We start from the raw sequence: 12,373 nt of genomic DNA, 5'->3' as shown, positions 1-12,373 counted from the left end.
GCCCCCACCGGGGTCACCTCGGAGCCGGGAAAATTGGGGAGGGAGAGACAATCTAGACACCCCAAGCTCCCCCAAACCAAACCTGAGGGGGGGATGCTCCACCCAGTATCCCTCCCCTAATTCCCACCCCCAGACCCGACCAGGCACTGTTCTCCTGGGAAAACCCTGGGAAAAAAAATTGGGGAGGGGGCGGGGGGGGCAATCCAGGCACCCCCGGCACCCCAAAACCCCGGCCGAGGGGTCCCGGCCCCCCCCCCCACCTGGGGTGGCTGTACATAACCCCGTAGGTAGAGACCCCCGGGGGGACTGGGGGGGGCCGCTTCTGCCTTTACTTTATCATTTTTCCGGCTAATCATCATGTTTAAGGAGAAATCCCGCTCCCCCCCTCCATATGTACCCCCAGCCCCCTCCCCAAATTACCCAGCTGCCGGGGACGTGTAGAAAGCACTTGTAACTTTGTCCCCCCCCTGCCCAAAATTGCCCCCCCCGGGGGAGTACGGGGGGGGGGGGCCCGTCCGCGGGTGGGGGGCCCTGGGCCCCCCCCGGAGGGAGCCAGAGTGATTTATTATTATTATTATTTTTTAAAATATATTCTATGTTAATTAAATCCCCCGCCACCAGCGTGTGGTTGATTTTGGGGGTGGGGGGGGTTCAGCTGCTCTGGAGGGAACAAGGGGTCCCTTAATGGGGAGGGGGACAAAGGGGTCTCGTTTTGGGGGGGGGTAAATGGGATCTCTTATGAGGGGCGGAGGGAAGGGGAAATGGGGTCCCCCCCTACGTTCCTTGGGAGCTCCTTGAGATTCATGGCGAGGGTCGGAGGGGTCTCTGGGGGGGGTCCGGGGGGATTTCGGGGGTCCTGGCCGAGGGGGGTGGGGGGGGAGCGGTGTCCCCCGGCGGGGGCCGAGTCCTCCGCGCCGGCAGGGGGCGCTGTGGCGGGAGGGGCCGGGCGGGCGCGCGGTCGCGGCCCAGCGGAGCCCAAAGACGCGGCCCCGGCCCGGCCCGGCCCGGCCCGGCCCGCAGGTACCGGAGGGGGGGTCCGGGGGGAGCCGGGCCGCGGGGGCTGCAGGGCCGGGAGAAGGACCCGGGCCTTCTACCCGGGGCCGGTGTGGGGGAGTCACGGGGGGGGAGGGGGGGAGGGGGGGGAGGGACACGAGGATGGGGACCCCGCCGGGGGTTTGGGGAGTGGGGTCACCGGGGCGGGCATGGGGAACCCTCCGGAGGCGTCAACCGGAGGTGACACGGGGACAGAGGACAGTCCGGGGGGGGGGTCACGGGGCTGGTGGACCCTCCCAGGCCCTCCGCAGGAGGTGACGACCCCCCCCCCCCCCCCCCCCCCCACCACCCCGCCAGGGGCTGTCACTGTCCCCGGCGGGTCTGAGCCCACCGCCCCGAGGGGGTGTCACTGCTCCCCGGGACTGTCACCCCTCGCTCCCGGGACCGTGACCTCCGTACCGGGGGGTGCCGTGCCGTGCCGTGCCGGGGTCACGGTGGCAGCCCGGTGTCCCTGCGGGGTGTCCCCGGTGGGGTCGCGGCCGTGTCGCCCCCCCCCGGTTTGGGGGGCCGGGGTGACGTTGGCGCTCTGGGCCTGGCGCTCGCTTCCTTCCCCTTTCCTGCTCCCCCCGTCCTTCGGCTCCGGCGGCTCCAGGGGCTCCCCGTGGGCAAACCGGGGGTGCCGGGGACAGGCAGGGGGCTTGGGGACACTGGGGGGGCTCTGGGGACCGGAGGAGGGAGAGACTTTGGGGAGCAGGCGTGCTTTGGGGTCCGGGGGTGCTGGGGACAAGGAGGGGGCACAGGAAAGGACAGGGTCCCCAAAGCAGGGGCGCAGCCCCCAAACCGTGGGTGCCTCGTGGTGGGGGGGTTCCTTCCTCCTAACACTGCCGGGGGTCCTGCCCGTGCTGGGGGGGGCGGGCTGGCTGGATGGTTTGGGGGGCCCCGTGTCCCGCGGCGTGACCGGAAACCTCCTCCCTTCCCGTGCCCTGGGGCAGCGGCGGGGGTGGTGGTGGCATCGCCCGTGTCCCCGCAGATGCTGTGACAGCCATGTCGGACGAGAAGCCCCCCCAGCTCGTGGATTACTTCGTGGTGGCCGGGCTGGCGGAGGCATCGCGGGCGCTGGAGGAGGAGCAGCAGCCGCGGCCAGCGCGGCCCGGGGAGCCCATCACGGATGTGGCCGTGATCATCCGCTCGCAGGGCGAGGAGGTGCCCCAGGGCTTCACCTGCATCGAGACCAGCACGTCGGGCCACCCCGTGGAGCTCAACGCGGGGCTGCTCAACAACCCCCAGATGTTCCTGTGCTACAAACGCGGGCGGGACAAACCCCCCCTGATCGAGCTGGGGTGAGTGGGGGGGACCCTGAGGCCTGCTCTGGGTCACACCAGCCCCGTGGGGTGTTCCAGGCTGGGGGAAGAATTTGGGAAAATGGAGGTGCTGGTGGCAGCTCCTGGCCTTCCTCTCACCCCTCTCCCCCCCCTCAGGGTGCACTATGAGGGCAAGGACCGCCCGAAGCCGGGCTACCAGATCCTGGACACGACCCCCTACAGCCGCTCGGCCAACCTGGCCGCGGGGTCCCCGGGCCACCAGCGCACGTTCCTGACGTTCCGACGTGCATCCGAACCCCCCGGCCACCACACGCTGGGGGTCACCGACATCTGCCTGGTGATCCCCAGCAAGGGCGAGAGCACCCCCCACACCTTCTGCCGTGTGGACAAGAACCTCAACACCAGCATGGTGGGTTTGGGGGTCTCCCCCACCCCTCCCGCGGTGCTGCCCAGCTCCCACTGATCCTCAAATCCCCGCTCCCTCCTTGCAGTGGGGCCCCGCGTTGTTCCTGTGCTATAAAATCGCCGTGGCCAAGGACAACACGCTGGTCTACGAGGCAGGTGGGGACCTCGGGCTGGGTGTTCTGGGCATGCCCAGGGGGAGCCAGACTTGCTTATTGCCATTATTGTTCTTAAAAATATTTTCTGTTTTAATTAACCTTTCCCAGTTGGCGTGGGGCTGAGTTGGGGGAGGTGCAGAAGCCGCTGGGTCTCCTCAGAGGGGTTTGGGGAACGCAAGGTGGGGGCTTTCAGCTGCCCCAGCACCCCTGGGGGGGTTCCTTGCCAGGCTTCTGGGACTGGAGTCACTTACTGGGGAGGGAGGAGTGACAATGGGGTCCCTTACTGGGGATGTGTGGCAGGTGGGTTTCCTGTTGGGAAACCCGGGGGGCTGATCCCGGTGTCCGTGTTTGCGTGTGTCCGCGTGTCCCTGCAGGGCTGCTGAGCCGCTACCCCGAGCAGGACAGTGAATCCTTCCCACTGCCCGAGTCGGTGCCTGTGTTCTGCCTGCCCATGGGGGCCACCATCGAGAGCTGGCCCGTGGGCACCAAGTACCCCCTGCCCGTCTTCTCCACCTTCGTCCTCACCGGCGCCTCGGGGGAAAAGGCACGGCAGGACGGGGGGCTTGGGGGTTGTGGGATGGGGGTCCCCAGTGCCCTGGGAGGGGCTGGTCCCCAGGTCTGAGCGCCCACAGCCCTGTGAGAGCGGGATCCCCGGTGCCGGGGGTTCCTGGTCCTCCTGGGAGTGGGATCCCCAGTTCCAGGAGTCCCCGGCCCTCCCGGGAGCGGGGTCCCCGTGCTCGGGGTGCCCTGACAGCCGTGCCCCGCAGGTGTACGGCGCTGCCATCCAGTTCCACGAGGCGTTCCCGCGGGAGCGGCTGTCGGAGGCGCAGGCGCTGCGCCTGGGGCTGCTCAGCGTGGTGGACCGGCGGCCGGTGCCCGGGCGCTCCCTGCACACCCGCAAGAGCATCTGCGTCCTGTCCCACTGGCCCTTCTTCGACGTCTTCCGCAAGTTCCTCATGTTCATCTACCGCTACTCCATCTCGGGCCCCCACGTGCTGCCCCTGGAGACGTGAGCGCGGACGGGGGGGGCTCCGGGGGGGACGGGGGGCCCGCGGTGACCTCGCCTCTGACGGGGCCGCTCCGCCCGCAGGCACATCTCCCACTTCATGCACAACGTGCCCTTCCCGTCCCCGCAGCGCCCGCGGATCCTGGTCCAGGTGAGTCACCTGGGGGCGGGGATGGACTCAGCAGTGACCCAACCCCCCCAAGGCCAGCCCAGCGTGCCCCCCGCGTCCCACCCCACCTGCCGCAATCTCCGTGTCCCCACAGATGTCCCCGTACGACAGCCTGCTGCTGTGCCGGCCCGTGTCCTCCCCGCTGCCCCTCAGGTAGGACTGGGGGGTGCTGCTGGGGGGGGTAGGACAGGTGAGGAGGGGACCCTGGGTGACCAGGTGGTGTCCCTGCCCGCAGCGGGGCCAGTTTCCTGACACTGCTGCAGAACCTGGGCCCCGACAATGCGGTGGCACTGCTGGTGGCCGTCCTCACCGAGCAGAAACTGCTCATCCACTCCCTGCGCCCCGATGTCCTGACCAGCGTGGGTGAAGCCCTGGTGGCGGTGAGTGACCGCAGGGGACACTGCGGGGACGCCGTGGGGACACGCCGTGCTGGGGATCCTGGCCCCACAGCGCTGGGGATCCCTGTGCTGCAGTGTTGGGAGCACTGATCCCGTAGTGCTGGGGGGGATCTCTATTCCGTGGTGCTGGGGATCCCTGTTTTGTGGTGCTGGGGACTGTTGTGCCAAGGACCCCGATCCCACAGGACTGGGAATCCCGGTCCCGTGGCATTGGGGATCCTGGTCCCACAGCTCTGGAGACCCCATCCCGCGGCGCTGGGCCCCCCCATCCCGCCTGGCGGGGGCCCTGCCCCGCTGACCACCCTCGTCCTGTCCCCAGATGATCTTCCCCCTGCGCTGGCAGTGCCCTTACATCCCGCTGTGCCCGCTGGCGCTGGCTGACGTGCTGTGTGCCCCCGTGCCCTTCATTGTAGGCATCCACTCCAGCTACTTCGACCTCTACGAGCCCCCCCGCGACGTCATCTTCGTCGACCTGGACACCAACACCATTTTCCAGTGAGTGTCCCCGGTGGGGGTGTGGGGATGGGCCGTGCTGGGGGGTCCCGGGGGGGGGGGGGTCCCAGGGGGTCCCGCCCTGCCCTCGTGCCTGTGCCCCCAGGAGCGAGGAGCGGAAGCTGCTGTCACCCCGCGCCTTGCCCCGCCGGCCCTGCAAGGTGCTGCTGGCCTCGCTGCACAGCCTGTCCCAGCAGCTGGATGAGCGTGAGCGGGGGTTCTGGGGGTGTCCCGAGGGGTCTGGGGGTGTCCCGGGGGGTCCTGGAGGGTCACTGCATCCCCCACCTCTGCTGTTACAGAATCGTGGAACAGCCCAAACTGGGAGGGACCCGCAGGGTCAAAGGACACCCTGAAATCTCCCCCCTGCCTGGGAGCATTTTCCAAGCAGGATCAAAACTTCATTCCCTCCTTCCTTGGGGGTTGATTCCCAACCATTCCACGGCCAACCATTCCCACCCCCGGGGCTCTCCAGCTCAGCCAGACCCCGGTGCCGACGCTGTCCCACCGTGTCCCCGCAGTGCTGAGTGCGCCGGGCGAGGAGGAGCCTCCGGAGCTGGTGCTGAGCGACGCGGAGGCCGCGGGCGCCCGCCGGGCGCAGCTGGAGCTGGAGGCTCGGGCGGCTTTCCTGCGCTTCATGGCCTGCGCCCTGCGCGGGTACCGCTCCTTCCTGCGCCCCATCGCGCCCGCGCCCGCCCCGGCCGGCCGCGACGCCGGCAGCCTCTTCGCACTCCAGGGTGTGTGGGGAACGGGGAGCGTGTGTCCCTGTGGGTCCATCCCATCCCATCCCGTCCCGTCCCCATCCCATCCCGTCCCGTCCCGTCCCGTCCCATCCCATCCCATCCCATCCCATCCCATCCCATCCCGTCCCATCCCATCCCGTCCCATCCCATCCCATCCCATCCCATCCCATCCCATCCCGTCCCGTCCCATCGTTCCCATCCCCGTGACCCCGTGTCCCTGTCGTGCCCCGTGCCCGCAGGGTTCCTGCGCTCCCGGGAGCGGGCATACCAGCGTTTCTACGGGCAGCTGCTGCGCACGCAGCTCTTCACGCAGTTCATCGAGGACTGCTCCTTCGCCAGCGACCGCGAGCCCTGCCTCGAGTTCTTCGACACCTGCGTGGACAAGGTGAGTCCCTGCGTCCCCTCCCCGTGTCCCCTCCCCATGTCCCCTCCCCGTGTCCCTCACTGCCCGCCTCCAGTTCCTCACACCCGTGGCCACAAGGTGTGTCCCCACCGTGTCCCCGGTGACCCCGCCGCCTCTCCCCAGGTGCAGGTGGACCTGGAGAAGCCCGAGGACACGCCCCTGATGGAGTTGGATGACCCCCGGGGTGGGGAGCACACCGTGTTTATCACCCCCCCGGAGCAGCCGGCGGGGCCAGACGGGGCCGAGCCCCCCGCACGCTACAGGTGAGACCCCTGGGCCCTTGCTGCATCTCCCCTTCCCCCGGCTCCTCTTACCTGTCGTCGCCCCCCCCCCCCCCATCACAGGTATGACGGGTTCCCCACGCTGCGCCCGGAGCTGCTGGAGCCCCCCCGGGACCCTCTGGTGGCCCAGCTGTGCCAGGCCAGGAGCAGCGCCCCGAGCAGCCCCGCCCCGCGCCGCACCAAGCAGGTGAGGGACAGCACCTGGGCACGGCTGGCCGTGGCTGTGACACCTGGACAGGTGCTCAGCTGGGCACGGCGCTGAAGGGCTCAGCTCCCATTCCCTGACTGTCCCTTTTCCCTGGTGTCCCCAGGAGATGAAGGTGGCCCAGCGGGTGGCCCAGAAGTCGTCGGCGGTGCCGGAGCTGTGGGCTCGGTGCCTGCTGGGCCACTGCTACGGGCTCTGGTTCCTGTACCTGCCCACCCACGTGCGCGCCGCCCCCGCCAAGCTCCGCGCGCTCCAGCTCGCCTACGACGTCCTGCGCAAGATGGAGCAGCACAAGGTGGTGCTGCCCGACGAGGTGGGTCAGGTCCTGGTTCCACATCCTCGTGGGAAAGGGGATCTGGTGCTGGGATGGGCAGTGCTGGAGTCACCGGGCCTGGAGGTGTCCGGGGAACGGCTGCTGAGGGAATGGTCGGCGCTGTGTCCAGTTCTCAGGGCTGGAGAGACGTTGAGGGGCTGGAGCAGGAGGAGGAGGGAATGGAGAACTCCTGAAGGATCTGGGAAAGGGACTCAGGCTGGAGAAAAGGAGGCTCAGGGGGGATGTGACTCTGCACAACTCCCTGACAGGAGGGGCCAGCCGGGGAACTCGGGCTCTGCTCCCAGGGAGCGGGGACAGGAGGAGAGGGAACAGCCTCGGGCTGGGTCAGGGGAGGCTCAGGGTGGACAACAGCAGGAGTTTCCCCGTGGAAAGGAAGGTCAGGTCTTGGCAGGGGGTGCCCAGGGAGGTTTGGAATGCCCATCCCTGGAGGTGTCCGAGGAATTCCTGAGCAATTGTCTGGGTGAGCAGGTTGGGATTTGGCACAGCTTGGACCCTGTGATCCTGGGGCTCTTTCCCACCTGGATAACTCCGGGATTCTGAGGATGGAGTGGTGGCAGGGGGTGCCCCAGGCTGACGTGGAGGCGCCCCCCAGGTGTGTTACCGCATCCTGATGCAGCTGTGCGGGCAGTACGGGGAGCCCGTGCTGTCCGTGCGCGTCCTGCTCGAGATGAAACGCGCCGGCATCGTCCCCAACACCGTCACCTACGGCTACTACAACAAGGTGACCCCCACGGGAAGCGGAAGGGGGGGGGGGGGGGGGTCGGTCCTGGGGGTGTCCTGGCCACCCCTGACCCCCGTGCGTCCCCCTGGCAGGCGGTGCTGGAGAGCAAGTGGCCGGCGGGGACGCAGGGGGGGCGGCTGCGCTGGGCCAAGCTGCGGAACGTGGTGCTGGGGGCGGCGCAGTTCCGGCAGCCCCTGCGGCAGCGGCAGCGCCGGAGCGCGGCCGGAGACCCCCCAGGTGAGGGGCCTGGGGGGAACGGGGCGGGGGGAGATGCTGTCACCCCGCTCGCACCCCCCCTGTCCCCCCTCGCAGGTGATCGAGCTCCTCTGAGTATCTCGAGGACCTGGGGGTGACGCCATTGACTCTCCCTGTCCCCTCCTGCCAGGGCCTGAGCCCCACTGGGGTGGGGGGGGGGTGGTATGGGAGTCGGGGGGGGCTTCTGTCCTTCCATTGACATCCCCCTGTCCCCCCGGGTGACTGAACTCCCCCCCCCCCTCACCCCTCCCAGGGATGGTGGCACTGCTGTCACTGACCCCTCTGTCCCCCACAGGTGACCGGGCCCCTCCCGCCCCTCGCCCCCCCCTTCAGCGCCAGACCACCTGGGCAGGTCGGAGCCTGCGGGACCCGGACCCGGGCCCGGCCCCGCGCCTGGTGAAGAGCGGCAGCCTCAGTTTCCCCGGCAGCGCCCGGGGCGAGAGGGAGACCCGGGTGGGGCCGGGAGAGCCCCCCCTGCTCCCCGTGACCCCCACCCCGCCGCTCCCCCGCCCGCGGGGTCCCCCCAGCTCGGCCGACGGGAGCCTCTCGGACATCGGCACGGACGAGAGCGGCGGGGATGAGCCCGGGGGGGGTCCCGGGGGGGGTCCCGGGGGGGTGACCCCGCGCCGAGGGCTGGCGGCCAAGCTGCAGCAGCTGCTGTCGCCTGGCAAGCGCCCCCCCCCGCGTCCTTCAGAGCCCCCCCGGGAGCCCGGGGCACGCCGGGGGTCGGAGCAGCGGGACGGGGACCCCCCCTCATCACGCCGCAGCCCCGCCGAGACCCTGCTGAGGCCCCGGGAGCGCCCCGAGTCCACGGCGTCCGAGGTACCGCGGCTCTGAGTGTCACCGAGTGTCACCGAGTGTCACCATGTGTCATCCCCCCTAACCCCCGTGTCCCCCTACAGAGCTCCGTGTCCCTGGGCAGTGAACTGGACCTGTCTGATGCCTCGGGGGGCAGTACCGGGGCCCCCAAATCCACAGAGCCCCCCATGGATGGGACAGCGGGGACAGAACCCCCCGCCCTGGAGGTGAGAATAGGTGGGGCAGAGCTCAGGTGTGGGGGCAGAGCTCGGGTTTGGGGGCAGAGTTCGGGTTTGGGGGATCAGAACCCAGTGACCGCTGCCCCCCAGGTGCTGCTGTCCAGCTGCTCGCGCTGCCCGGGTTGTGCTGGGCTCGTGTTTGATGAGGAGCTCATGGCTGGCTGGACCTCGGACGACTCCAACCTCAACACCTCCTGCCCCTTCTGCTCCCGCTCCTTCGTGCCCTTCCTGAGCATCGAGATCCGCGACTTCCGGCAGCCCCCCAGGTGGGACCCCTGGGACACCCCCAGACAGCCTCGGGGACCCCCATGCTCTGTGGGGACACCCCAATGTCCGAGTGCCCTCCTCAAGGAGTCCCTGAGACCCCTCTTTGCTCCCCACCGTTCCCCCCCTCCTTCCATCCATCCTCTCCATTCCTTTGGAAACCCAAACCTCCCCCAGTGCTGCCCATTGCTGTGACCCCCCCCATCTCTCCCGCAGCCCCCCCAGGGCCGGCCCGGTGCCCCCCTCCCCACAGGGGCCGGTGCTCAGCGACCGCCGGCGCTGCCTCGAGCTGGACGAGACCCCCGAGCTCTGCAACGGCTGCGCTGACACCCCGGTACCGGGGGGACACCGGGAGTGGGGCTGGGGGGGCTCTGGGGAGTGGGGAGGGGGGATTCACCTGGGATTTTCGGTGGGGAGGGGTTCCTCACCCCTGTAATTTGGGGTTGGCAGAGTCCCACCTGGGATTTAGGGTCACTGGGGGTCCCTGCTGGTGCTTTGGTGGTTCTGGGCAGGCCAGGGGGTCCCAAGTGTGTCCCTCCTATTCCCAGGTCCCAGTGCATTATAGGACTGAGCAAGGGGTGTCCCCCTGCTCTAATTTGGGGGTCCCAAGCATGTCCCACTCCCTACAGCCCCCGGGCCACTGGGAGCGTGTGGCCTTCGCCTACCTGAGCCCGCTGGTGCTGCGCAAGGAGCTGGAGAGCCTGGTGGAGAACGAGGGCGGGGAGCTGCTGGCGCGCCCCGAGCTCGTGGACAGCCACCCCATCATCTACTGGAACCTCGTGTGGTACTTCCAGCGCCTGGCCCTGCCCAGCAACCTCCCCCTGCTGCTGCTGGGCTCCCAGCATGCGCCCCGGGACCCCCAGGTGGGCTTTGGGGGTGCCACCGAGGGCTCGGTGTGGCTGTGAGGGGCTCTGGGGGTTCCTGCCCCACCGGTGCTGACCCCTCCCCTTGTCCTGCAGCCCCCCGAGCCCTCCCGGGTCCGTGTGAGGCTCCTGTGGGATGTGCTGAGCCCCGACCCCGAGAGCTGCCCCCCGCTCTATGTCCTGTGGAGGCTGCACAGTGCGTGGGGAGAGGGGAATGGGGGGGTGGGAATGGGGAAATGGGGCTGTGGGAATGGGTGATGTGGGAATGGGGGACACAGGGGCGTGGAAGGAGTAGGGGAATGGCCAAGAGCAAAGAGGGGGATCTGGGATACCTTGGGGACACCAGGGGCACACTGGAGGGTCCCCCAGGTAATGCCCCTGGGGGTTTGGGGACACTGGGGTCACTCTGGGATCACTCTTTGGGTCCCCCAGGTAACATCCCCCCACGGCTGCACCCCTGGGGCCCCCCAGCCCCCCCGTTCTCACTGACGTTCCTCGAGGCCCTGCTGAGCCACGTGGGGCTCAACGAGGTCCACAAAGCCATCGGGCTCTTCCTGGACACCCTGGCGGCACCCGGAGCCCCCCGGACCCTGCACAGGTACAGACAGACCCCCGCAAATCCCCCCGAATTTCCCCCAAATTCCCCCAAAATCCCCTCATGGCTCCTCCTCCAGGAGCATCTACCGGGAGCTGCTGTTCCTGACACTGGCGGCGCTGGGGCGGGAGCACACGGACATCGGTGAGAGGCTCGGCCTGGGGGGTCATGGGGGGCTCAGGGGGCACGGGGCTGGCGTTGGGGGGCTTGGGGATCCAGGGGGCTCAGTGGGGGTGGCACAGAGGGACGCGGTGGGTCTGGGGAGAACCGTGGGTGTTCAGAGAGAGCTCAGGGCGTGTTCAGGACGGGGGGCACAGGGGTCTGGGGGGGACGCTGGGGGTGTCCTGAGTTCCAGGCTGACCCCACGTCTCCCCCCCCCCCCCCCCCCTCTCCCCAGCCGCCTTTGACCGCCGGTACCGCTCGGCGCTGGGCAAGCTCGGGGGGGCCCTGGGCCGGGACGAGCTGCGGAGGCGCCGGGCGCAGCCCCCCAGCGCCAAAGCCACCGACTGCCGCCGCACCTTCGGGGCACCCCCCGAGTGCTGAGAGGGGAACGGGACCCCCAGCCCCGGGCCGGAGACCGGGAAAAGGGATCCCCAGGAACACCCCAAATGCTCCAGGGTGGGAGAGGGACCGTCCCCCCCCTCCCAACCCCCAGTATTAGATGGGACCTCTCCCCCACCCCCCGGGGGGAACGACCCCCCCCCCCCCCCCCCCAGGGGTCCCCCCAAAGTGTGACAGGGACCCCCTGAGTGTCAGGGGCGGGCCGAGGTGGGGAAGGGACCCCTCCCCAGGCCAGCCTCGGGTGATGGAGGGGGGAGAAGGGACCCCCAGGCTCACAACGGGTTTTATATGTCAGTGTTAATATATTTTTATTTATTTATTCAACTCCCCCAGAGTGAGAGCGCGGGTGGGACGGGCAGGGGCAGCTCTGGGTGTTGCCCCCTCCTCATTTCTGCCTTGGTTCTCACCCAGAAGGGGCTGGGGGTGTTTTTTTCGCCCCTCAGGTGGTGACAGGGCAGCTGGGGGTCCCTGGGTCTGTCCGTCCCCCGTCCCTCCCCCATCATCTCCAGCCCTCCCGCGCCCCCAGGGGGGGTTTGGTGGCCATTGGGAGGGGGGTTCGGGGCCGCCCCCTCCCCTTGCACTGTGCAATAGCAGCCCCCGCCCCAGGGGCCTGTAAATAAAAGCTGCTGCGGTATTTTCCTCGCTGCCTCCAGGGTGATTTTTTTTTTTTTAGTGGGGGGGGTCTGGGGGAGCGAAACTCTCCGGAGGAGGCGATGGGGGCGGGGGGGAAAGAAGCTGTGTCCGCCATCTTCGACCCTGGCACGGCCCGGTCGCTGCCCTCAGGCCGCCATCTTGGATCCTGGCACGGGCCATGAGGCCTCGAGGGCGCCGGGCCCTGCGCGCTGGCACCCCGCCGGGCCTAGGGTCGTGCGAGGGCTCTGCCCGGTGCCCCCAGAGCCGGGATAATCCCCGGAGCCACGCGCGGCCTCGCACCGGCGCCACGTGCGGCGGAACCAGGCCGGTACTGGGCCCCGGGCCGGTACGGCGTCCGCGAGGGGCCAAACTCCCTCGCGGGCCGGGAGAGAAGTCGCGCGCCGCCACCGCGCGCCGGCCGCGATACCCGGATGTTCAGACCCGGGGACCCATTAAAGGCGCCCCGCGGGGAAGCTCCGCTCGTTGGCGTTGGTGCGGCGGAGCGTCAATCATCGCTGAGCCATCCAGTAAAAGTCGGGAG

At 69.2% G+C, this 12,373-nt stretch overlaps 1 protein-coding gene across 1 annotated transcript; it reads left to right on the top strand.

Annotated features, from left to right (window-relative positions):
- Positions 1–1,000: 1,000 nt before the first annotated feature.
- DENND4B (DENN domain containing 4B) lies at positions 1,001–11,838 on the top strand. The gene is given in 26 exon segments (XM_062511672.1): positions 1,001–1,020; positions 1,986–2,333; positions 2,472–2,724; positions 2,807–2,876; positions 3,250–3,419; positions 3,643–3,884; positions 3,966–4,032; positions 4,145–4,203; positions 4,286–4,430; positions 4,768–4,943; positions 5,047–5,147; positions 5,459–5,674; positions 5,920–6,065; positions 6,207–6,346; positions 6,428–6,551; positions 6,676–6,882; positions 7,496–7,624; positions 7,717–7,861; positions 8,175–8,701; positions 8,782–8,904; positions 9,007–9,182; positions 9,397–9,514; positions 9,810–10,239; positions 10,476–10,641; positions 10,718–10,782; positions 11,036–11,838. Coding segments are annotated over 25 exon segments (4,437 nt in total). The 5' UTR covers positions 1,001–1,020; positions 1,986–2,037; the 3' UTR covers positions 11,182–11,838.
- Positions 11,839–12,373: the final 535 nt, after the last annotated feature.

Source organism: Cinclus cinclus, chromosome 31, assembly GCF_963662255.1.
Source record: "Cinclus cinclus chromosome 31, bCinCin1.1, whole genome shotgun sequence".
NCBI lineage: Eukaryota > Metazoa > Chordata > Aves > Passeriformes > Cinclidae > Cinclus > Cinclus cinclus.
This window is presented reverse-complemented; position numbering and strand designations above follow the sequence as displayed.